At 43.2% G+C, this 26,734-nt stretch overlaps 1 protein-coding gene across 4 annotated transcripts; it reads right to left on the reverse strand.

Annotated features, from left to right (window-relative positions):
* Positions 1-26: 26 nt before the first annotated feature.
* slc38a10 (solute carrier family 38 member 10) lies at positions 27-21,973 on the reverse strand. Of its 4 annotated transcripts, none has more exons than XM_078280081.1 (17): positions 21,882-21,973; positions 21,284-21,535; positions 17,695-17,812; positions 17,439-17,484; positions 17,159-17,252; positions 16,776-16,919; positions 14,565-14,689; positions 10,254-10,356; positions 9,941-10,123; positions 7,733-7,844; positions 6,461-6,567; positions 6,206-6,359; positions 4,493-4,663; positions 4,027-4,410; positions 3,837-3,923; positions 2,471-2,611; positions 27-2,355 (listed from the first exon to the last, which is right to left on the reverse strand). In XM_078280081.1, the coding sequence occupies exons 2-17, from the start codon at positions 21,371-21,373 to the stop codon at positions 1,040-1,042; spliced, it is 3,375 nt and encodes a 1,124-aa protein (XP_078136207.1). In that variant the 5' UTR covers positions 21,374-21,535; positions 21,882-21,973; the 3' UTR covers positions 27-1,039. The 4 variants fall into 4 exon arrangements, with proteins under 4 accessions (XP_078136207.1, XP_078136206.1, XP_078136208.1 ...); XM_078280080.1 differs by having other exon boundaries at positions 21,723-21,918; XM_078280082.1 differs by lacking the exon at positions 14,565-14,689 and adding an exon at positions 13,656-13,780 and having other exon boundaries at positions 21,670-21,918.
* Between the last annotated feature and the right edge of the window lie 4,761 nt (positions 21,974-26,734).

Here is a 26,734-nt window from a genome sequence, read left to right on the forward strand (position 1 = left end):
TCTGAACTCAGACCAACAGCCATGGATGTAATAGAGATGTTTTTATTCATTATTAGCAAAATGTACAGAAATACAATGCACATAGAAAAATAGCCTCTTGTACAAAGCAAAGGTCCAACAGAAATTTTGAGAAAGATTGGATTACTAAGAAACACTACAAACTCCTTCCACTGTCGTCAGTGTTATTTTCTCATGATTGCTGTACTCTTTGCATTAAGAGTGGAAGCAAAAAGAACACACATTGAGGAAAAACTGCCACATTTGTTTTGATAAAACAGCAGCATATACATTGGAAGGCACTGATAAATCAACAAGGAACAGATATTTAAGATGGAATGACTGGTAACGTATGATCTGGATCTAGCTGCTTCATTGTCCAGTTTATCAAACCCTAAGGCTACACTACATACCTCGTAGCTCCAGCATGAGGTTGAATTCAGTTTCTTTCATTTGAAAATATAGTGAAACAAGTCTTACTCTAAGGCACCTGAACCCACATTACATCCAATACGCGGTACATGTAGGTTCAAAGAAACCTTAAACCATAACAGATATTACAATATTTACATCTCAAAGTAACAGATACACACAAACTGAACTTTTAACAGAAAATCAGCACAGGAGAGAGCACAACAGATCCTTCAGAGAGCCAAACTCCACAAAGCTGGTGAATAAAAAAGGAACTTGGGTGACTCAAATACAAACATTAATACATCCTCCCTGTCTAATCACTCTATGGAATGGTATTTGCATAGACTTATATACATTTCAACAGTGACCTCTTCAAAATTGTCCTCCCTAAAGACAAAAATAAGTTAATATGTACATGCACTTTGCTCTTTAATAGACTGTTATTTCCACAGTAGACAGTATCAAGAAAGAGAAACTGTTCCTCTTTGTCAACAACATTTCTGAAGGAGAGAAAGAAAGTAAGGCAACAATATCACGGTCCACAGTATTAGAAGTTTCCTGCAGCTGTACAGTATATGTTGAACTTGCTGCCCGATCATTGAGTGAGAATCTGTGTGCGTCTGATGCTTTATTTCGTTCCCTCGTCCTCTGAGGCCTGTTTAATCTGCCGCGTGTGCACCATTGCCCCAGCCAGTAGCTGCTCCTCCAGGGCCGCGTGCAGGTCGGAGCCCCCCAGCTCCAGCAGGGGCTCCAGTCTCGGCATCCCCCTGGGCACCCCGGGCTCCTCCGGGGGCCCTCCAGCTTCTCCGGGTCCCAGTGCCCTGCGCCTCCGCCTTAGATCCATCTCTCCCTGGTCCCTGAATTTCTCGTGGGAGCCCTGGGGCTGAGCCCCGGCTTTGACGGCTCCGTCTTCCACACCATCTCTTGAGTCCGCCTGAGCAGCAACTTCCTCTTTGAGGTCTCGTCCTCCTTTCTTCAAAGTTTCACTGTCTTCCCTCTCAGCCCCCTGTGCAGCCTTTCTTTCTTCTACGACTCGCTCCAGCTGGGCCAGCCTCTCCCGAGCCTCCTCCGCCTGTTTCTCTTTCTTTGCTCGCTCAAGTATTTCATTGTGTGCTTTCTGCATCTCCTGATGCAGTCTCTCTTCTGCAGCTTTCTCCTGTCTCTCTTTCTCCAGCTCTTGTTCTCTGGCCAGCTTCTCTCTTCTCTCCCTTTCTAGTCGTTCTTTTTCCACCCTGGCCTGCACTTCTTTCTCTATCTTTTCTTTCTCAACTCTCTCCAACTCCTGCTCTTTGGCCAGCATTTCTTTTCTCTCTCTTTCCAGCCGTTCTTTTTCTAATCTTGCCTGCACTTCTTTCTCTATCCTTTCCTTTTCTAACTCCTGCTCCTTGGCCATCTTTTCCTTCATCTCTCTTTCCAGCCGTTCTTTTTCCAATCTTGCCTGCACTTCTTTCTCTATCCTCTCCTTTTCTAACTCCTGCTCTTCGGCCATCTTTTCCTTTTTCTCCCTCTCAAGCCGTTCTTTTTCCAGTCTTGCCTGAACTTCTTTCTCTATCTGTTCTTTTTGAAGATTTTCAGTTTTTTCTTTTTCCTTATCTAGGCTTCTTTCTTCATCTTTAAGTTGAGCTGCCTGTACAGGCTGACGGTCCTCGGGTCTTTTCTTTCCCAGTGGCACTCCCCTTGCCCCAAGCTCACTCTGCTTATGGGATTCTCCTCCGAGTGCAACATGGCCATCCTCCTTGTAAGGCGCCTGAACAGCTACGACCTCGGCACCCTTATCCCCAGCCTGTACTTGATTCTGGGCCGCGGGATGAGGCTCGGCAGCTCCGGCTCCAGCTTCCTCCTTGGGCTGCTTCAGGTCTGAGTCCAGGCCAGGCTCTTTGGGCTTTGCTGCTCCATCTTCCACCCCCTCCTGGATGCCTTTCTCTGCCTCACCATCAGCAGCCCCTTTAAGTTAAAAACACTTTTGTAACATTTATTTCTTAAATTGACCACTACCACCTATGATACCTGTGATCTCTGTCAAGTGTCATGCCTGCAAAAGCATTATCTGTATACCCACCAGCTGGTTGTTTCTGGTGGATTTCCTTGTGTTGCTCTTCTATGACAGCCAAGAGTTTTTCCTGCTGGTCAAGAAGTCTCTTCTGTTGCTCTTGCTGCTCCTTGATCACCTGCAGTAGCACGGCGTGGTCCAGCTGGCCCTCTACAGGACAGAAACGTGGAATTCAAAATAAGTCACAATCTGCTCCTCAGAACATTGCATTAGTTAAGGAGCTTAGTTAGACTGATGCAGGGCCAGTCTCTACATGAGAGGGGAAGGGAAGTACCATCTCATTGATCCATTCAAACACACATCTCTAGATTGTAGCCTTAAACAACTGGAATGGGCAGCTGTAGACACACACACACAAACTATGTCAGGGGGAAAGGTGAGTGGGTGGATTCTACACGGGCAGTTATTATGATAAAATGTTAATTCATATATGTACTGTGTGTATATGTAAATATCTATTAACTTGGCCCACTGAGCTGAAAATTTGAGCGACAGACCGAGACAAAGAGAAAAAGGCAAGAGGGAATTCATACCTGCAACCAGCTTTTTTATCACTGTGATAGGAGTCCGGCAGAGAGAGAAAGACAAAAAGGGGGTAAAGATAGAGAAGGAGAGAGAGAGAGGGCAAAAGTAAACAGAACAAGAAAGTTAACAAAAGCCAACAAAAGACTGCGTCGGTGGTGTATCAAGCCAGGTCAAGAAGTAGGAGAAAGAAATGGATTTGAATATCTCTGCTGTGTTTTAAACCATTTGAACCGTCACAAATAGGCCCAATAAGCAAGACCAGATCACAGAGACTAGATTACATAAGATAAAACAAGCGAAATAAGGAAAGGAGAGGCAGGGGCATTAACAGCATGCAGCACATGATTTACAGTTTGTTACAATGTAGCTAATTCAAGAAGAAAAAAAACACCTTAATTAATGATTTTCAATCTGTGATGAAGTTATTTTGGGATTTTTTTTTTTATTGTTGAATTTGCTGTGTTCTCTTTCTCATGTGTCATGTGCTGGGTCTGTGTTTCACAGGCTATGACACACTAGCCACATAAAGCTGTGGCTGCATTGCATTCTGGTCAATGGAGGCTACTGGTGTTGTTGGAGAGACTGGTATCCCCCACCTCTACTACATGTAATTCTTTCTGTATGATTGTTGAATGTTAGTGCAAAATGTGTACCAACCTTAAGTTAGCAGGACAAAAACATGTTTATGCAGCTATATTTTAGATTACAGCCAGTCCATTGTATGAATAAAAAAAAAATAATACATTACCAAATGATACATTTGCAGTGCGACTTGTTTTAAACAGCTGCTAAGTAAGTGACCTATCGTGTCTATGGCCCTGGACCCCTGAAGGTTTTCTACTCCACTCACCGTCCATCTTCTCGTCTGCCGTATCTTTGCTGTCTATACCTGGAGCCTCGTCTGCAGCAGGACGATGCTCTCCTTCAGGAAGTGGAGCTGAAGGATCACCAAATATCACCGGGTCAATGTTGCGTTTACCGAGAACTGTTTTTCAAACCCAGCTGCCTTAAACTACAGTGATACAAAAACAGAGACTAACCCTCACGTTTCCCAGCAGTATCTGGAGCTTTGCCCGCTTTATCGACTTGTGCCACCGCAGCCTGATTCCCTGCAAGAGGATCTTTCACAGGCTCGAGCTTCTCCACTTCCTTTGGCGGGGGGACGTCCTGCTTTTTGTCTGCCTTTGCAACCGGCTTCTCCACCACTTCATTGGACTGGACTTCACCACCACCCAAATCCACTTCCTCTTTCCCCACAACAGCCTCGGCAGGCTTCGGTTTCTCTTCAACTTTGTCGTCTTTTTTGTCCGCTACCTGCACAGCGTGCCCTAAACCTGGCTCTTCATTTCTTGTGTCCACCTGGACCTCGTCATGGGGGATGGGGGGTTCGTGGCGATGGGCCTCGCCCTCTGGCACCGCGACACCTGGCAAAACAGACCAGGCAACACTAAGTCTACGCAGTTCAAACTCCAGATCAAGATTCCAGCTTTGGTTCAGTTTCCTTACCAGCATCAGGGCGGTCCAACTGCACCTCTTCATCCTTCTTCCTGTCAGGTAGTTCCACTGGTCCTTTAATCTGGGGGGGCTCAGCTGGGCCCCTCTCTACAGGCTGCACCACCTGCACAGCTGGAAGCTCCGCTTTCTCGATCTCCGCTGGCTTCTTGTTTGGTGGATTGTCTGCATGCAGACACACAAGACACAATCTATTAAAACACAGACCAGTGCTACTGGAGATACAACATATTCCCAAGATCATTTAGCCAAACTGTGTTCCCTGTTAAGGCAAATGTAAATCATTTAGTAATTAGATTTATACAACCATAAAAAGTTGCATATTTTTTAGCTGTTTAGTACTGCTGCTGGTGAGCTTTTTAATTTGCATTTAAAGCCAATATATACAGTCAGTCTGAAAATTATCAGACACATTACTGTGACTAAATTAAGAAGCAATAAATTTGACACCCAATTTATTCCACTATTTTCTCTTGTCTGAGAAAGGTCAAATGACTGTATTCTGGTGCATTACTATTTAACACTGGCCCTGACATGTACTCTTTATTTTACAGTTGTGTTTATTACACACATTAACTGCTGGCATTAAAATAAATTAACACCCCTGCATATCTCACATGAACTGTGCGTACTGATGCTCTCAGCTGTAATGGATTTCAAGTCGACTATTTCTGATGAGTAGATCCACTAGGTGGCGGCAAACACTGACAATGGCAAAACGGACACAATTGGTGGGGCAGAGTAATTGAGCAACGAAGAGAAGAGAAGAGAAATTGAAAGTGATAAACAGGTGTAAAGGTTGGATCACATGGGTGTCACCTGGAGTCAAAAACAATTCAAATCAACCGTTAATCAGAGTAACGGAAAGAATCCAAAGACAAAGGCAAAAATACTTTGCTGGTGTCAGTGAACAGGTTAGAAAAAGATGCCACTGAGGAACAATGGGGTAAGGAGAAGTAGTGAAACTAAAAGCGCCATCCTTTTTCACCCTAAAACTGAGAATATTAACTCGAAAAAGGCTCCCCTCCGTCTAATCTCCATTTGTTTCGTCTGCACCCCTCTACCCTCCCCAAACCCATATCACCCTCTTCCTTTATACAGCCAGAGCTTGCAGGCATTTTATAGCTGCCACAGGAGATCTGGGGGGAGACGGGGTGGGTAGACAATGTATTTTGGGGGGAGGGGGCAGCAGGAGAAAAGAACAGAGGTAGATGGGTGGAGAGAAATTACTGGAGTTTGAAGGGCATCACTCTCGCTCCATCAATGTCAAGCACTCAGCGCTGCTCTCAGATATTATCAAGAGGTTATCTCCTCACCCAGCCTGTCTGTCTGTCACTCTGTCTGTCTCCATCTTTTCTTCTCACAGAGATGAAAGAACCCCTTTCTTTTGCTGTGGCTTTGTGCTTTTGTTTTAGTCTCGCTGGCCCTTTGCCACTGGTTCACATTCTCTTTACGTTGCCGTTTCAGGGCGCTGTAGTCCACGACTTTGAAAATAAAACAAGAAATAAACATGCCTCACGTGCCGCCGGTGCCTTTTGCATGAAATAATTACATGCAGCACTGCTGTCTGATCTCAGACGCTGCAGACAACCCTGGCTCCGGCCCATTGAGGTAAATGTTTCCATGGCTCATTAGTAAACCACTTCCTTCTATCGTCCATCAAGCAGATAAGTGATTGCCAGCCATAAGCCCATGTCACGATCTTACCGTGCAGTTCGGGGAAGTCCGGTAGCGGCAGGTTGTGCTTGACAGGTGCTGGAGGAGGAGGAGCTTGGACCTTGGTGCCGGGGCTTCTAGATGAAATTGAGAGGGTGGTGAAGGTGCTGACCAGTAGGATGCCCAGACCCACGCAAAGCACCAGCTACAGGACAGAGAGAAAGAGGAGAAGCAATGCAGGTCAGTGAATACAACATATTTACACTGAGCAATTGATTACGAAAGTGCCAATTCTGACTATGTAACCTGAGAAATGAAGCCATTCTTCTGGATCTTTCTGTAGATGAGAGCAGGGCATATGAAGCAGATGAGGCTGCCCATAGTGGCTCCAGTCAGACCCAGAATGGTTTCCACTAAAGAGAGAAAAACACAGGGATTATCTTGTGTTCCTGTAACTCCCAACCAAGGGTACTTGTAAGATAAATGGTTGAAATAATTAGGTTAAACGTAAAAATTAATTATTAATACAAAATAAAATAAAAAATTAATTATATAATTAGCTATGTTAGACAGAAAAGGTTGGGACCCACTGCTGTAGAGCTCACTGGGCCAAACATGGCACCAAAATTACCAAGGTTGAGGGGTTTGCGTCCTGCTGAGCTCACTGTTCCATATCTCCCAAAAGCAATTCCCCATATTTACGCCATTTATCACTAGCTCCATTCATACCTGCCTCTGCCATTCATAACCGGCACCCGCCCAGCCCCAGGCTCCCATCCATGGCACCCTGCTCCTGGCAGCAGCGAGCCCTGGCCCCACCCCTGTCTCTGTAGACTGGGGCCGGCTGGGCGTCGGGCCTAGAAACCCATCGTTCTTCCAGAGGACGGACACCATATTGTCTGCCTCAGATTTAGTGTCCATTCTCCCCAGGGTCCTTACCTCCCTTCTCCTCAGTCTATTAGTCTGATTAGATACACAAAGAGCCAGCCAAACCCGCTCTGTGTGTGTGTGTGTGTGTGTGTGTGTGTGTGTGTGTGTGTGTGTGTGTGTGTCTCCAATCAAAAGTTTAACAAACAGCCACCATATAAAATTATGAATAAAACAAACTCATTCTAACCTTTACATCCCCACCATTTTGAAGCCGTTTGTGAGTGGGACGGAAAGACTCAAAGAACCGGACAGAGAGACAATACTGGTGTGTACATGTAATTGTGTGTGTGTGTGTGTGTGTGTGTGTGTGTGTGTGTGTGTGTGAGAGTGAGTGAGTGAGAGAGAGAGAGTCTGAGAGAATAATAGCCCTATCTTCCTGTCTGCCTGTCTAAAAAGGAGATAAAAGTTAGAGCCCTGATTTAAGGACTGTGTTAGAGTGTGACAGTCACTGACTCGTAAAGTCACATTCACACTTGTCGTAAAGCTCCCCGGCTACTCCGCCCACATAAAGGAACACATGCACCTAAAGACCTCCAGTCAGCGATCTGTACACATGCGCGCGCACGCACACAGACACACACACACACACACACACACATTCAATCCATTCAATTCATGCCTGATTGTTCACATACACACAGGATGTACCGTTGGGGATGAGAATGCCTCCCAGCATGGTGCCAAACACAATGCAGAGGGTGATCATCTTGAAGCGCAGAGGAGGCATGTATCCCCCAGCAGCAAACGTCCCATCCTTCTGCTGTAAGATGTAAAACAGAGAGTGAGATGAGAGGGACAGACAAAAAGACAAAATAAATAAATAAAATCTCACAAATCTCAAATTAGTACAATTACATTTTCTTTTTTTGAGGGTACGATTTGATTTTTTGTTCCTTGGGTAGCTTGTTAGCATTCCCGCTACAATTAGTCAAGTGTTGGGGACACACCAATATTGCCTTTTTTTTTCTTTTCCATTCACTCATCATCATATTGCCAGTACTACTGGTCTGGTTTTCACCAAAAAAACAAACAAACAGGGCTTTCTCTTTCCCTGGCAGAGCCAACAAACAAATCTTCAATATTGTATTCAATATTGTATATGCTTTCTAAACCACAAAAAGAATTGTGTGTCACAGGAATTTTACAAGTCAGATGTGTTTATGTGCCTGTAATGTCTAGATACGATTTCAATTAACGTCACAGTTGAGTTCCTCAGAAGGTGTTTCCAGTAGGGCTGCACAATTAATCGCATTTTTTAATCGAAATCCCAAAATGGACTAGTGCAATATCCAAATCGCAGGGGAGGTGCAATATTTGTTAAAGGCAAAATATGTGTCAAACCGTTCTTAATGAAGTAATGTGGTGCTGCAGAGATGTCGTATCCTACACATCCTATCCTACAGACTAAATAAAACATCTTTGTTTGGTACAGATCCTCGCATAAATCACACTATAATCATTTCAATTTTAAAATTTTAATATTTTTCAATGAAAATGAGAATAATGATACACAAATGATCATTCCCTCCAATATCGTGAATCATATCGCAATATCAGTCCAAATAATCGCACTTAGACATTTTCCTCATATTGTGCAGCCCTAGTTTCCAGTGGGCTCTGTTAACATGGAGCAACATGTTTCTGTTTTTATTTATTGTCAAACCTCATTACATAGAGCATGGGAGTGCCACTTCCACAATAATAAGGCAGCAAGTTACACTGTGTATTATCTTATGATTAATCTACTTTAAAGTAAAGTCTCCAGCCAACACATACCAGAAGGGGGGATGTTTTACGCTTCTGCGTTAAATCGACGCCGTGGCTACGTACTTAGGTACGTGGAGATACCGACCTTAAGGTCCAGACACACAGAGCCGATAATCGGCCGTTGGACAGTCTGGCGAGGTCAGTGACTCGAGTCTGTTCGGTGTGTTCCGTGCTGTCGGCCTTCATTTTTGCCAATTTGCCATGTATAATCGGCAGGGCGGGCACTGCCGGCAGTCGGACTCAAATGACCAATCTGATTGGTAGAATGCTAACCAGGAAACGGGGAGCGGAATGAGCGTGACTAGAGTCTCTCAAAATCTGACGAAAATCTTTTAAACTGACCTGAAGACAGATTCAGCAACTGCATGGCCTATTTCTTGCTTAAAATGTTTTCAGAAACACGTTTCGGTGAACTATTTTAGTACAATATGAGATCGTATTCTGAACAAGCCGCCATGACAGTCTGTCTTTGACGTAGGAGAAACCAGACCCACGTGACGCATTCGTCCAATCAGCTGCCGGTTTTCATTTATTACAGATTACATTACAGATTAGCGCCGCCTGCTGCTATGGAGACGTATTACGTCTCGTCTCTTCGGTGTGTTCCGTGGCACTTTTTTGACCAACTTGGGGACACTGATCAGTCCAACTGCCTTTTCTGCCGAGGGTCGGCCGTCTGGTCTGTGTGTCTGCAGCTTTACGCTACGTTGTAGGCTGATGTGCACCCTTTAAAAAAAAATTTAACTATAAGTCGCAGCGACGCACGTCTCTCTGCCGTGGCTAGTGGTAGTGTTGCATTCCCCCCTACTCATTTCCTGGTTCTCCTTTTCCATAAACTACATGAAATCAAGGAGGGGGTTAACTTTTCCTGCTGCAGATTTCTGACCGTGGTCAGAAAGCACAGTCTCCCACTATGCCTTTCTAGAGTCCTTGCTCTGAAGCAAATCACCATCACTCTCTCTCTCGCTGTACCACACACACACACACACACACACACACACTCTCTTAAAGAGATCGACGCACACACAAACGCACAAGTATCAACTTCAGGCCACATAGGTAGGTATGGTGAAAGCTTTTTAGGTTAACCTGCTGCTCAAAAAGCATGGTGTTGATCGCCTGGCGGCAGGGCAGGATCATCATGGGGAATCCGACGGCCACAGACATCATAAAGCCCACGCGAATCATCTCAGTCACAAGGTTGGACGGGAAGTTCATCAGCACGTTGCCTGCGATGTTATCAGTGAAACTGACGTAGCCAAAGAAACCCACCTGGTTCAGAGAGAGGCGGAGTGAACCAAATACACAGGAAAGCAGAAAGAGGGAGGTTTCCATGTTAACAGCAGTGACCGTGGCAAATGTAGCCAGTGTAAATGGCGGTGGCTTGTGCGTTTCCACTCACAGTGATGTAGAAGATGGTGACTACGTTGAGGGAAGAGGTGAAGATGGTGCTCATGCGTTTGACGGACGGCTCGTCCAGGCTGTCGTAGGTCGGCAGCACCTGTCTGTGAGAGACAAGCAGCCCGACAACAACAAACTCTGCATGCTGCGTGACACAAGACCACACTGGTACTGCTCTCGTGCATTCATGTGCTGTCCGGATTATCACATACACAACTTTTAGCTATTGGATGTGGCGCTCCTAAGTCTGGCAGTGAGAGTCAGGGGAAAGTAGACCCGTGAATGTTACATGAATCAGCTTCTTTTCTTTTATTCTCAAACAGCTGACAACATGCAACATATGACAGTCAAGACATCTACAACTTCAATAATTTGATAGTGGAAACTGCTCTGTAGATTTCTTTAATGAGCAGCCATATGGAGGCCCATTTGTGCCACTCAATAACCAAATGATGCATGTCTTTTCTCATTTTCTTGTGATTGCTTATTGCTTGTTTAGTCCATTTGAGTGTTAACAGATTTCTGGTTTCCCAGATGTAACTTTGCAGATTATCTGCATTGTTTGTTAATGAATGTAGTTCACTACCAACTTGACCTAAAATAATCTCTTTACAAGTCAAAACAAGCAAATAAAACTAATTACAGCTTGCTTAAATATTTTGTTTTGAGATAATAAGACATCATAGTGGCTTAAAGCTATAGTGCGTAGTTTCTGCCGCCCCCATGAGGAATTCTAAGTAATGACAACAACGCTGTTGGCGCGTCCACATGATACAAGCCCTTTCGTGACCGCGCACCCTTTTTGCCCAAGCATCCAGCAATTGTTTAACCAAGTACATTGACTGAATAATTAAGTGATGATTTGTCCCTTGATTTATCAATTGATTAGTCGATTCTTACAAACCCATACCGCCAGACGGAATTAAGGCGCATGTAAGTCTGGACGTAAAGCACAAGCAAGAACATCTGACATGCACATGAATGCAACAAGTTTCTCAGCATGTGGAATTTTTTTTACATATTATGAATTTAATGCAAATATTAATTTACTAATAATTTGTGTTTCCAAATGTTTTAATTGCAGTAGATGGAAGTAACGTCATGGCAGTGGGGGTGAAGCATGTAGGAAGTGTACGAGTGCGTGCATGTGTGTGTGTGTGTGTGCGTGACACACACAGAATGGGCGACAGTAGTCAAGGCTGGTTGAAGCTGCACCTGAGTCTGTCTGTCTGTCTGTCTGTAAACCCAGGTATCTGTCTCCCTCTGTCATGCTCTGTTCTGTGCTATAAGAGAGCGTGGCTGCTTGGAGGGAGCCGTCGGGACATTAACCCGTGAATTTACAGTCTTTATATATAACAGAGATTGCCTGGCAGGTTTTAGAGCATTATAAACTTTTCTGGCAGATTCTTTGTGCTCGCCTCCTCTCTTTATATTATATATATATATATATATATATATATATATATATATATATATATATATGAAAGGAAAAAAGAGAGAGAGAGAGAGAGAGAGAGAGAGCCCATAACTTTTTCCTTTCTTTCACACACTCCGGTTTTATGAGCAAGCACTGTCCCGTGGCGCTTTTTCTTGACGCTTGTTTAATCCGCAAACCAGTAAATCTCATAGCCAAGGTTAAAGAAAACGGCATATTGTAAGTGGGGAGCTAAAGCACCTAATGGTCACTCAATAGTCCTTACTCAGAGGCTAATGTATTTTTGCATTAACGCTGCTCTTAAATGTAGGAAATATGAGGGAGAAGGTCTTCAAAGCCAATGTGGGGAAGTGTGTGTGTGTGTGTGTGTGTTGGGAGGGCTTGAGTGTGTGCTGCAGATAATATCATTAACTTGGAGTTGAATGCATGCTGGCAGTAACATCACAGAGGGACATTTTTCGCCGCACATATTTTTCTTATGTCCCTTTACTGTGAGCTAACGGCTCCTCGCTATTCAAATGCGCAGCCAAAAAACAACGGGGCCAGCTCCCATCCCGTCATAATGGTGATGTTAAGTATTGTTTTAGCTGAAAGTAAACACATTTCATGAATGTAATAAAAATCCAATGTGCTGAGAGCTGTTTAATCAGCCTGTGAATACATCAGTGTGTGTCTGTAAGATGGCGACAGTCCAATGTGTTGATTAGTGGTTTGGCTTTAGCTGCCTGCCGCCGAACGGAGCGCCTGCCTCGCTCGGCCTGACCACAGGCCAAGAAATCACCCTGCCAAATATCACTCAGCGCTGCTAGTGGGAAACGACGCACAAAACACACATGCATAAACACACATAAGTGCACACTTTCTTCTTCTTCTAACGTGCGCACACCTCGCTCGCTAATAAACACGCCCGCCGTACCATAATGTTATGTTGGCTTTGTGCAATTACATTAATTAAAGTCTCGTTCCAGTCTCAAGGCGACGGTCACCCACTCCTGCCACTTACCTCACTCTCTCTCTCTCACACAAACAAACCCATGTAGCAGCACCACCCAAACATCTGGCCCCTAGTGACCTCACCATAACACTTTCTACATCCTTCCCCAGCGCTGCATTCAAATTACAGATAAGACTTCGTACATCCAGGTCCCACTAGACCTTCGGACGTTACCCATCGCCCGCTCAACTCACTGCAAACCCAGAGCAAGCGCTAAAGCGTAGTGGACAGGACAAGAGAGGCAGTGACAGAACATGCAGATGGGGGGGGGGGGGAGAGATGGAGAAATTAATGTATACGGTGAGTCAGAGAAGCTCTGATTAAAGTGTAAGACGTGAAATGTAGTGGTTTGATCTCTGCAGTCACTGCAGGGAAATTTAATGCAATGCGAAGATTGCCGTGAAAACCCTCTCACTGTCTGGCAAACTTTTTGTTGTCGTGACATTTAAAAGTCACTACACAACCCAATGACACTGTTTTGCAACAAATGGTTGCTTTCCGTAACAAATTCCGCCAAAATTCACTCGTATTTTTTAGAATCACAATCAGAATCAACTAAAGCCTCAGGTTAACTCTAGAGAGGGCAGGCCTGATGGTGGAGCAGATTTGGACGAGCTCACTGTGAAAAGCACATTAGCAAAAATGGGTAGGCTTGCTCTGCAACTACAAATCCCTCAACAACCACCTCATCTCCACCACAAATGTGTGCATCTCTCTGGCTTAAAGGAATGATGCAAGCGCACATGCAGTAATTATGATGTTTGCTCAATTTCTACATGCAGCAATGAAAGATTCAATTCACTGTGCCACTGCAGGAGTTAGACAGTGGAAAAGCACACGGTTGAGCCATCTAGCCACCACATTTTAGGACTTCCGTCAGATTTTCCATATTTCTGAAGCTTGTTTAGAGTCTTGTTTGACGTTAGTGTCATTACATGGTCCTTTGCGGGCGGAGGGGCGGCAAAAGTACTTACGACTGACAGGCGAAGGCCATCCCACAGATGGGGAGACAGCGAAACACACCCTCCCAGCGCACCACATTGACCTGCCCTAGCCACCAGTCGCTGAGCAGCCCGTGTTTGAACGAGGACAGCACCATCTGAGGGGAAGGAGGGGGAGGGGGGGCAGGGGGTTACGGCCCGAACCAAATGAAGACAAGTGGCGGAAGAGCACAAAGAAGAGGAGGGGGGCTGCACCCATGCTGACGGCTCACAGACAGATAATGAAAGTAATCAATGTGGAGAGAAAACCAGAGAAAACGAAGAAAGGGACACAACAAAGAGACACGACAAGAAACCCCATACTGAACAAAAAAACCTGTCGTAGCTGAAGAAAATGGAGTAATGAAGGCGATCTATAATGAATGAAAGTGAAATCATAAATTTGATCAAAATAAAAGGCTCATGAAAGGGTAATCTAGACAAAAATGGCCCCACAGGTTTTCGATCAGCATGTGTCTCTTTAGTCTTGCTCATTTTATTACCTGATGAAGTCCCAAAGGACAGCAGAACCCTCCATAACCCTTCAGCCTCCCACATCCACACCCAGGCTGCTCATCCTGGGTGTGGGGCGGTAGCGGAAGGGCAGCAAAGATGAAACTTTCACATCAGTATGTTACACTTCTCTGCCTTACTACTACTGCCACCAAACAAACACACACACACACACGCACATAGGCACACTCACAGAGCTGAAATAGCTCAGACCAAACCCAAGTTAAAGGTGAAAAATGGGGATGACTGAGAGGAGTGGGTGGAAGACTCAGGTAGGTTGGAGGGGGGTTTAAAGATGCAGGGGAAAACATCTGGCTTCCATCATCCCCCCCCCACACGACTGCCCTTACGGTGGTGTTATATCAGGGGTGGTTTCCGTGGTTTACTTACGGGTGACAGCAGAAGGTTGTGGCGATAATAGGCAGGCACTGAATGACGCCCTTGAAGCGCCACAGGTGAACCCGCTCCACCCAGGAGCCAGAGATTATGCCATAGCGCAGAGACGACAACACTATCTACAGCAACAGCAGCAGAAACAGCGGTGGGAGAGAGGGGAGCAAACAAAGGCAGTGCAGAGGAGGAGAGGAGGTAGTCGAGGAGAGTGAGGGATAGCAGAAGAACACGTGGGAAAAGAGGAGGACAAAAGAAGTAAAGGGGTGCAAATGAGCAGAGAGGAGAAACGAAGGGTAGGATGAAAGGAGGGAAGGAAAGGAGATACATCACTGTTAGAGGGTTAGGGGTCTGGACTGGGCCGGGCCTGGATCTAAAGCCAGACACACACACACCACAGCTCCAGGTTATCGCCATGCTACGGAACTACACGTCACATCACACAAAGGAGACTGTAAACAGCAGTGTCTGTGGAAGCAGCGACATGGGTCAGGAAAACAGAACCACACACAAACGCTTGTGTGCATTTAAAAAGTAAAATGAGCTGAGTCACACCAGGCAGGAAAGTTCTGCTGAACCGTCACTGGAGTCAAACTTTTTAGTATGTTGCACCTCTGAACACACTCCAACCTATGACGCAACACTCCATCAGAGCTGTGCGGTCAGTGTTGCTTAGCGTTAAATGCAAACAGCGGAGCACTGAACGTCCTAATGGGAAGTTGTACCAGTTGCTACTTTAGTGGCATAGGAGTGCAGTGCTGTGCGTCCTCATTCAGCAACATTGACAGCAAGTATTTTAATATATGTTAATGGGGCCCAAACTGTGCTTCATGCTGTACTGATGGCTGATTGGACTGGACTGTTCACATGAAAACATGTGCAATTCTCTGCTGAGTTTTCACTAGTACTGAAACGACTAGTCCATTAACTGGGAGCAGTGTAATAGCTTTAAAAAATAGCTATTTGAAGACGTCACCGAGGTATCTAGGAAATTGTGATCAACATTTCCCCCCCATTTTCTAACATTTAATAGACTTTAGAGTAATCAGCCTAGAGTTCGTTCAATTAATTAAAAGAAATCCAAGATAATCGATTAAGTTAAAGTTAATTGATCATGAAAAGATATTGTTAGTTGCAGCCCTAGTTTACACTGTACAGTAGATGTATTGTTTTCACCTTGCAAACAAATCTGAAATGCTACTACAAAACAACCTGCACAATCGGAAAAAAGGAAACACATGTTGTAAAGGGGTACACAACTGTTTTAAACAGTCCCCTGCTAGGACATCACTGATTGGAGTGTAGCCAGAAGTGTAACACCATCAAAAGGTTGAGTTAAGGCTACATGGCTAACAATGTGACTTACAGTATGTGAGTCCTCAACCTTGAACATTCTCATTTTTCCAGTTTGCTGAAGGAATTATTTCCAAATAACCATAAAGGTTAGTATTAACATTTGAAATATTACAGCAGCCATAGTGGTTTTAACTCAATGCTGATTGAATGGGGCAGAAAGGTATTTACAAATAGCAATGTTGTACTGAAAATAAAAGTCTTTCCAATAAAAATAAGTCCGAAATATATCAAAATAAACATAAAACATATTTATATCTGGCAACAAATGTTTGTGATTTAGTGGAGTTGACTATGTGACCTCCATTTACTTTGCACTTACAGTGCTTAAAATGTCTCTAGTGGCCATTTCCAAGTGGTGTCTCCTTCCCAGGGGAGAGCCTTTGTTTCAGCCTGCAAAGAGCAGTGCAGCAATTGTTTTCTGCCGGATGTGATTTAGTGTGAATTTGCTCTTTCAAAAAGAGGAGCAAGACAATATTGTGTTGGTAAGAAGGACATAGTTCTGTACAATGGAGCAAAAAAGGAGGAATTAACATGGAACACAGCGAAATTCAAACGAAACAAACATTCATCTGAAAATTATTCTGAAAACCAGGTAAGTTAGAACAGACAGCAAGGTGTGACACTGTGCTGCAAGTTATAAATGCATCTTTAGTATTTATATGTACTATGTCTGTGGGGAAGAAGACTACAATAAAGAGCACGTTGGTTTCAAAATCAACTCTGGCACTGGAACATAAAAACCCACCAACAAAATCTAAACAAAAGCAATATTCAAAAGGCTGTTACTGTCCTCCATAAGCAATGCCATTACAGTGACACTGTAATGGCATTGTGTCTGTGTGTTGCTGGGCTCACCGTGAACATGAAGAGGGTGTAGAACATGAGCGCCATAGCAGAGAAGGACTGGATGGAGGACATCATGTTCCTCTGCAGACTCAGAGGAAGGACGATGAACAGAGACACGGCGATCAGCAGCAGCACGCGGAAACTGCCAGTCACCTTTAGGGGAGTGGGACATGAGAATACAACATTGTTTCTTCAGAACTTATTTACAGACTTGATTCTACCAATTGTTAGTTTGTCCTTTTACCTCTCATTATTCCAACATTTACTACAGTGATTAGCTGGTTTGGTTGCTTAAGAGTAAAGTTACGGGGAACGCAGAGGGGAGCTCTGGATATGAAACACATGCTCAAAGATCGAGCGATGAATTTATAAAGCAAATAATGATCTCAAACCTGTAAACCTAACATCTGAGCGAAGAAACTTGAGCCCAGATCAGCTATCACGACGTAGAAGGCAATACAGGTCCCCAACATCAAACCGATCATACTGCAGGGAAAGAGAGAGATGGGACAGGGGGAAATCGGAATTATTATTAGCGTCTATGGTTTTGGAAATAAATACACTTTATTTGTATACGTCTATGATAATTATATGGGGGGGGGGGGGAATCAAGTCATAATATACACTTTGAATACAGCATAATGTGCGTAGTGAATTACTAATAAGACTCGCCTCATCTCCACCACTGTTTTTCCTGGTTTCCCGTAAGCATGGAAGGCTGCAGAGAAGGGAGTGACGTCAGTGTGCGAACAACATGTGGACAAACAGATGGCAGTGTCGGGAAAAAAAACATTGTGGGTAGTGATGTTTGGTAGCTTCCGTTGCTGACACCTTTTTATCTGTCTACTTCAGTCACGATGGCTATTGTTGCTACTGCGAACTGTCAGCGATAAATACAACAATGTCACTCATTACGGTTTAAACTCACCCAATCCTGCATAAGTCCTTCTTTTGGTGCTGCTCGCTGTGTTGACCAGGAACATGCAAGACTTGTGGGTCATCCACGAACAGAAGAACAGCAGGAGAGTTCCCAGCACTATCCCACACTGTAAGAGGACAGAGGGACACTTACTGTGGATTTCCACTGGATGCGGAACGTCTGCGGACCGGCTCCGCTGCGGAACGGCTGCGTGCTCCGCCGTCCGTCAATACCCACTAGGTCCGGATTCGTTGTGGCACGGCTGCGGCCATGACTGACAGCTGTAGTCACGAGGACCCACAATATCTCGCAAATTCACGTAGAATAGAACCACAAAACCAACAACAGTTTGTTTCCATCCAGGAGAGTAGAGGGGAAACAACTCTGTGCTGTGTTTTCAAGGTGTTGTGCATTTTACTTTGAAAATTAACCAGATTTTTATTTTGTTTCTGTGCTCGACATCCTGTCCCGCACTATCTGCCGTGTGCTGAATTGCTGCGGAGCTCTCCGGCGTCCGGCAAAAATAGAAGCTCTGCGGACCGCCGGAGCTGGGACGCAGACGTTCCACAGTCAGTGGAAATACACACATCTCAGCATATTACTGAAATACTAAATGCTTCATCATGTCTATCATATCATACAAGCATCAACGTCCAAAAATTACATGATTGAGTCTTGATGCCCTGGCTAGGATTCAAACTGGTACTAAACTATCTTGATTACATTTAGTCCTTAAAATGCATTACAACACCAGTCCAAGGAAGAAACACATTGTCCAGTTTTATATTCAGTAGACTCAAAACAAAGTTCTATGGAAGAATTATACACACACACTTCAAGATAACAAAAGAACGGATAGCTTATCCGTGTACAGGATATCCACAATATAAAATATTGAGCAATGACACTAATTTGATCCACACATTTATACAATCTATGACTGGAACACAACAACTAGCTTCCAGAGAGTGTGCGATAAAACAACTGTATGCTACGTTTAAGAGGGCTACTTTTGATTGCCTTTTGTCTGAGAGGTGTATTTGTTTTTATAATTGAAAGGGAGTTCAAGGGTCCAATAAAATATTATGTTATGCAGGGGAACATTAAGCATTTTAAAGAAGTGCCACCCCCACCTCGTATCTTGTTTAGTTCCTTCCGTGCTGAAAGACCTACAAATACTGCACAAATGTTGAACTTGCTTAGTACCTGTGTACACTAATAAACAGAGACGCAGTGAAGTAGGAAGCAGGATGAAATGCTCCAAAGCAAATAGTTTCCTGAGTTCATACTGTGATGACAATGATATATCCTAATTTCCTTTGGTGACTACAATGATACGCTATGAATTCCTGGCTTTACCCTGTTTTTCACAGGGATATTGGAGGGTAAGGCCCTGCTGCTCTACAGTATCTTGCCAAAAGGTACTTCAGCAAAGCTTTTGCAAACAAAGAGGGGCTGAACCAAGTTTGGCATTTGTGCCAAAACCTGTAAGACAAAGGGTGTTTAAATGATTTAACGGGGAGAGTGAAAAGACTCCTGCTGCAGTTGAGATGCTGTTTATGTTCAAACAAGCGTCCATTGATCTGATGAGGAAGTTGCTCGGCTATAAAAAGCAACCCCGTCATTCATTACAGTTTTTTTTCGATTGCTAAACGACAACTGAAGCCACATGTGCAAAACTCTAACTACAGTCTGCACAGCAGCAGTTCATGTGGACCAAACTCTAGTTCGTTTTTTCCATTGGTTGAACACAGTTTTCAAAACTCTACACACTTATCCCATCACTTTAACCACAACGTGCACAACACTGTGGATTTACAGCACTTTGTTCAAATGCTAACACACTGCTGTCAAAACTGTTAACCACACATTCAAAACAGAATAGATTTCAGTCGGGTGCCTATCAAACACTGCTGATTGCAATTTCAGCTGAAAGCCTAAGCAGGTGTCTTGTTTTAGACTAGTCAGTGAACATATACGGTATTTATATAGAGAAAGCTCAGAAAGCCTTATTTTGTATATACAAACACCAAAGAAGAATGAAACAATTATACACTGTACCGTTTGAGAGAAAGAGGTATAAGAGCAAAGATACCAAGTTACCATGTCTAGGTAAGATGTCTGAGGTTACATACACAGCTATAAAACAAAAATGTGAAAAACACTATATCTTTACTATAGTAAAACTGTGTTCTTACTGTTTTTCAGAAAGTAATGGAGGTGAAAGCAATGGAAACACTACATTCATTAGTATTTAGAGATGATGCAGAAACCCAGTGAGATGAAGAAAACTTGCCACATGGAGGAGGCAGGATTAGTCACACTATTCTTTGTTACTGTTATGCACTTTTAGTTTTTTTTTTCCAATAATTCCATAAATTACTAGAGACAAAATACTATATTGAAGAAAACTGCTGATTTTCATTCCTTCTTGTTTACCTTACATAACAATTGGTATATTACATGAAATCCACATCTTTTCTTTAAAGAAACTATTGAGTAGTGTGAAGTCACTTCAAATTGTTCAAACTGTAAAGATGAGAAAGTTTGTAATTTCTGTATTGGTGTTTGACGCTAGTGTTTTTACTCCGTGTGTTCTGAGTGACAGTGTGTGTGTTAGCTCAGTGAGGACTGTTCATAGTGCTTGGCTGCACTGAGCCTGTTTTGAGACGTGTGTTAAGAGTTGTGTTGCTTGTAATGAGTTTTGCAGGAGAGGTGAACTGTTTAGTTCAGGTGACTGTTGGTAGTGCAGACTGTAGTTTGAGTTTTGCACATGTGACTTCAGTTGTGCCCAGTGTCGTCGAAAAAAAACTGTAAACGTCCCTTCATGCGGATGTCCTCGTACAATGACAAAACAAAACACACAGAGGCCAAAATGAAGCACACTCTCATCAGTATCAAGCTGAAGGTTACAATGTTCAGTTTGATTTCACAATTGGGTGGCGGTTTAGGGGGGTCATGTGATGCTGTTGAATGAATGTTGTTATACTAAAAGGCTGTAAAAATTCAACACCACTCCAAACTACAACTGACTGCAAATACCATTATTTCGGCAAACTGAAGCTTGTTAATTTGCACTTGATGTGTGACAACTTGACATGAGCTGTTTTTAGGTTCTAGCGATGCTGCTGTACAGTATAATGTATCAGGTTTTAAAGGGTATATATAGCTGCCTGCGTGTTTCCTATGTTTCCATTTGATCAAATATGATGCATTATTAAAGATTAAACTATCCAATAATGCAGTTAAAATGAGCTCCACCCTGACAAACTGCAACATTAAGGTACTGCTTACATGTTAATGCAGCAATAATAATGCCCAAAATATAACACTGACATTAGTCATTTTACATAATATGTACTTTTACTTGTTTGATAATACATACATACATACATGTATTACTTTTTACAGGACTTATACTGTTTCCTTTACTTAAGTAAATAAACTAAATACTTCTTCCCCGCGATATTTAGTTGATGTATTGTTGATATATATATATATATATATATATATATATATATATATATATATATATATATATATATATATATATATATATATATATATATGTGTATGTGTGTCTATGTCTATGTCCCACCTGTTTGAAGCAGAAGGGCATGGTGAGTACACTGACTCCGACGATGCTGTTCACCACGTTCATGATGAGACCCCAGTTAGACGCCGTCATTTTGAACCGCCTATTGACTGGTCCTCCTTTGGTAAGAAAATGTCAAGCAAAGTGAAGGCAAACGGTGAAGTACAACTGTCTATTATCTGGTCCAAAGCGGGAACTCGAACTAAATTGCGGGTGTGTTTTTCTGACTCCTCCGCCGATCAATGACGTGGCGCTCTAGGAGAAAACACAGAAACAGCGGAGTTTAACATTTGAGACACTTGAACTTTTTGTCGTTTTGTAAAATACACACTAACATAAATATATGTAAAAACACGTATTAAAATGAACACCAACATGTCAGAACATACCGTTAAGTGTTAGTAGCCTAGCTTCATTACGTTAGTTAGTTAACGTTAGTCACCTTTCTCTGCGACTACCGCGTCGCGGTCCCATATTACGTCATCATCATTAATTTCCTGACATTAAATGGGCATTTCTCGTTAAAAAAAATTGCGTCTTCGTGTGTGTAAATGCAACAGGTTGAAGGAAACTCGATTTACGATATAACAGAAAAGCCAACCTGATTATTTTTCTGAACGGCGTATCCAGGAAGTAGAGATTATAGTCGAGGAGGCGAGAGAAGAGAACACAGCCTGCTGGTTTCATTACTATTGAAATACTTGGGCGCCCACTAGTGGTCACATCACGCTCATGAACATACTTGAATGGTTAAATCCCTCCATTCCTTTCCTCTTACAATAATGCCCTTCTAGCTTCAGCAGCGTATTCATGGTTTTATCATTTTTTTTACGAACTTTCTGTTACCGTGTACTTTGCATAAGCCTTACTTAATTTGTACTCCACTACATTTCAGAGGCAAATAGCCTACTATTATAGTACTTTTACTACACTACATTCATATGATAGCTAGACCTATACTTTTCAGACTAAGATTTTACATTCAAAAGAATGTGATAATCTTATAAAATACAAGTAATTGTTAAAGATGAAACTAGTGGCTCTCAAGCATTTGGCTTTTGACCTCTTACAACAACAGTGTCTACTTAGGGCCCTTTGTCACGTTTCAGATGTGTGTGAGCTGTCAGTCCTACCAAAGAGTGATTTCACCTCTACTCTTTTCAGATGGTTTCCTTTAAATACAACTGCTCAACGCCCAAAGTGGTAAAATTACCAAATATTTCACACAAAAAAAAACAAAGATTAGAGACTAAAAAAAGAAATGTATGTAGCATTTTTATGTTTTTTCTTTTGTCCTACATCTATCTGGATCATTATCATCTCATAACCCCCTAGATTTGTCTTGTGACTCCTAAGCACTTAGCATATATATTTATATGAGTTTATATAACTTTATATGAACCTAATAGACTTTATATGAACTATATAAACCACAACCAGCTACAACAGCAAATGTTATTGACACCTTAATGCATCAGTGAAAATCTAATAATGTCATATATAATAATCTTTTATTCACATGGGTCATTTTTCTTTGCTTAAGTAGGATTTTTGAATGAAGGGTTTTTACTGAGTAACATTATTGTGTTGCTTTATTTACTTAACTAAGGATCCAGACCAGTTCTTCCACCACTGACGAGCACTGTAATCATAACAATACCAACAGACATGCATGAATCCTGTTTTTCCAGATGCCACATAGATTCCCTTCAGGAAAGGGAAGCAGGCAACAGAGGGATGCGAGGTGTGAGGGGGGACAAAAAAAAACGACTAAAACAGAACAGGCAAATTGTGGATGACGTCAGACAAAATACTCAGCCCAAACACCTGAAATGTTGTAGCTGGGTTTATTTCAGTCAAGCGCCGGCCCGGTGCCCTCTCTGATAGATGTCTATTGTGTTGTCTGACCAGGAAAGAGAAGCAGGAGAGAGAGGTTGGAAGGGGGGGGTTGACCTGGGAGCTTTCCCCCAGCCGGTTGTGCTTGCCCCCGGGGACAGAGGATTTTCAGAAGCAGGGGGGAATTGTGTGTGTGTGTGTGTGTGTGTGTGTGTGTGTGTGTGTGTGTGTGTGTGTGTGTGTGTGCGCGCGCGCGTGTGCGCACCTTTGTGGCAAGATTGCAGAAAGTCCTGTCTGCAGCATTTGTACATTATTTCAATATCTTCATCTTTAACTCTGAAAACACACTTTTATAATTGAATATGTAATCATTTTTAATCTCAATTGTATAGTTTCTATTCTTTGCATTCCAATTCATAGGTTTTATTTTTTACACATTTATTCAGCATTTTAACCCACCACTTTTCCAGCCCTGCCTTTTTACGTAAATTATATAATTAACGTGTATTGTCATTACGTGTGCATACGTATGAGTGTGTGTGTGTGCATATGTGTGTGATCAGAGAGGTTAAGACAGGAAAACCCTGGCCATTGTGCACCAGTGACCCCTCAAAATCAATGTGACAGACCGGTCGATTGGTTAGAGGGTCCTGTCTCTCTGCACCTAATCCCTCAAGGTAGACCCTCAGCCAGGCCTGCTGCGTTTGTAAATGTGTGTGTGTGTGTGTGTGTGTGTGTGTGTGTGTGTGTGTGTGTGTGTGTATATATATATATATATGTGCTTGTATGTGTGTCTTTCTGCACCTAATCCCTCAAGATGGACCAAAGGCCATGGGATGGGGTATTAGTGCAGTTACAGGGGGTCAGGCCATCATGTGTGTGTGTTAGTGAGTGTGTGAGTGAGAGAGAGAGAGAGTTGTAAGAAAGATGGTATATAAGAGAGAGCTTTAGTGTGAGCATTACTCCACAGTAGTCCAATTAGGCTGCAGAGTACCTATGTGTTTCTATGAGACTCAGTCATGTGTGGAGGTAGTAGTAGGTTTTAGGGTGGGGGGGGGGGGGGCAAATGTTAGGCCAGATTTGGACGGATAACCCAGTTGGGGCGAAATTAGACGCAGGCATCTGGATTTGACCTCGGGCCCTTACCGTGACCCCGGGTCAGTCAGGGGTTGCGGGCCACAAAGCAGAGCGCTGACCCCACACAGGTCAAGCATGCGGGCGGCTGAAAGGACGCCTTTGTGGGGCCTGGCATGCTCACTATTTCCCATGAGCACCAGGGGACCGTGTCTGCCCAGGAAACTGGACCGGAGAGAGGGCCAGACAAGGTGTGTGTGTGTGTGTGTGTGTGTGTGTGTGTGTGTGTGCGCATGTGGATGGAAACCATAATTGATTTTTGTTTATGTTTCTGCTTGTTTGCTTTATGATTATCACTGACTGGAGGTCATAGTTTAGCCTGATTTTTATTTACTGCTGCGTTACTTGGTATGTGTTTGTTTGGGTGGGCTACAAACTGTCAGGTAAAAACCTTGCATCTGCAAATCATGTTTAAACAGTTGAAGGGTTACATACTCTTCGCTTAAAAAAAAATCCAGCCACCCTTGGGCTTATTCCCTTTCAAATCCAATCCTGCTTTTCTCTGCGCCTGAAAAGTTGACATTTTGGAGATGCATGATTTCGTACTTGTGTTTGTGTATCAGGGAGAGAGATATGGCTTAGATTTTTAGGTATGCCTGTGGTCGTTGCTTGTGTACATCTGTTAGCACCTCCTTAATGAGCGCATGCACGTTGCCTCCAGTCCTGTGTGTGGCCCTCAGAGAGGGAGAGAGGAGCCCTCTGCTCCAGTAATCACATTTAATTACGTACCAGCATTAGACGGCCTATGAATAGGGTTTTTAGGCAGGCCTCTCACACAGAAATTGGCTGCATCCAACTGAACATTGCTCACCTTTGTCCTGCCCGTCCCACTATATTCTATTATGACTTTGTCATTTGACCATCAGCAAAGCACTATGGTCTAGCACTAACAACTGCTGGACTAATGCCACACATTAAAAACGGAAAGGTAAAGGAAACAATAGGCGATTTCTTGGCTGAACGGCTTGCGTCTGCCCCATTAATGAAGCAAATGGACCACACATTAGACTCCATCCACAATTACATAGCACCTAGAATCACAGATAAAGGACGTATAGTCTCAAGGAAATCCTGTCCGTTCTGTTTATCTGAGGTTTAAGCAAAAAAAATGGTGGGTGCTTCTTTTGGAGAGAAGAAGTGGAATTTACTTTGTTAATCTCCAGGGGGGGGTTTCTTTCTCTGTGAAATCAATTTGGAAGCAGAGCGGGTTTTTGTTTTTTTTAAGATGACGTGGGGAGAGAGAGAGAGAGATGCCAAGGCGCCATCTGCACCGCTCAGCTCTGTATGCATGCATGTGCAATGTGTATGTAAGTGTTAATGTCGACATTAATCACTGTGTTTAGATGCAGGAAGAATTTAGTTCCTTGCTCAGATCAACTGGTTTTGGGTCAAAGCGTATAAACATCACAACTCGGATAGTTTCCACCACAAACTAAACATGTTACTGCAGCATGGAAATATTTTAGTGCTTTTACTTTATTAATGCTTGCAAATGCACACTCCCAAAGCATTATGGATATTGTTGATTCCCTTTTTTGCTGTATTTGCTATTATTACTGAGATTGTCAAGTTTCCCATTATCTGACATAACTGAAAGTAATAATAAAAATCTCATTACTTATCTTTCACAGTATAACGCACTGTAGGGTGAGAGTAACGCCGTGCTAATCACCCTCTCATCACACTGTTTATGTGTTTATTTCCTCTTTTGAAAGCAAACAAGAATCATTTTCTAATTAGGGTCTGTGTTTAGGAAATAGTCTTTTTTTTACTAACACACAAAGAAACACACACAAAGAAACACACACACACACACACACACACACACACACACACATCGTGCATTACATTTGCACGAAAACACTCAATCACATTCATAAATGCATATTGTATACATATCTACCCACACACACATACATTGCACACTGAAGCACATGATGTACAGTATGTACTTGCATGTGTGTATTAACACACGCACACACACAGGGCCAGAGGAAAGTGAATGGTGTGTTTGACTGGAACAGAATGACTGTGGGGATTCATGCTGGCTTTCCTCTATTAAACTCTGCAATAAGGCTCACTGTGTATGGGAGTGCTGACGTCCCTGCCCACCTCAATGATCTACAGCCTGTGTGTGTGTGTGTGTGTGTGTGTGTGTGTGTGTGTGTGTGTGTGTGTGTGTGTGTGTGTGTGTGTGTGTGTGTGTGTGTGTGTGTGTGTGTGTGTGTGTGTGTGTGTGTGTGTGTGTATGTGTGTGTATGTGTGTGTATGTGTATGTGTATGTGTATGTGTATGTGTGTGTGTGTGCGTGCGCTAAACTCTACCTGTTCCCAATGATCCATAGCTCCAGGGGATTTTATATACCCATATACGAACATTTGTGTGCATTTGTGTGTGTTTAAATCAATGTTTGCGAGTGAGCGTGTCCACATGGGCGTGCAGCTGCATGCTCCACAGCTTCGTTTTGCAAAGGTTTGGGGTTTG

The sequence above is a fragment of the Sander vitreus genome, chromosome 21, assembly GCF_031162955.1.
Source record: "Sander vitreus isolate 19-12246 chromosome 21, sanVit1, whole genome shotgun sequence".
NCBI classification, from domain to species: Eukaryota; Metazoa; Chordata; class Actinopteri; order Perciformes; family Percidae; genus Sander; species Sander vitreus.

Coding starts and splice junctions, on each gene's coding strand:
- slc38a10 (XM_078280081.1), bottom strand. CDS start 21,373: ATGACGGCGTCTAACTGGGGTCTCATCATGAACGTGGTGAACAGCATC. Junction 7,845..9,940: donor CCATGCTTTTTGAGCAGCAG/GTTAACCTAAAA, acceptor TACATCTTACAG/CAGAAGGATGGGACGTTTGC. Junction 2,612..3,836: donor GGCAGACGAGAAGATGGACG/GTGAGTGGAGTA, acceptor TCTGTCCTGTAG/AGGGCCAGCTGGACCACGCC.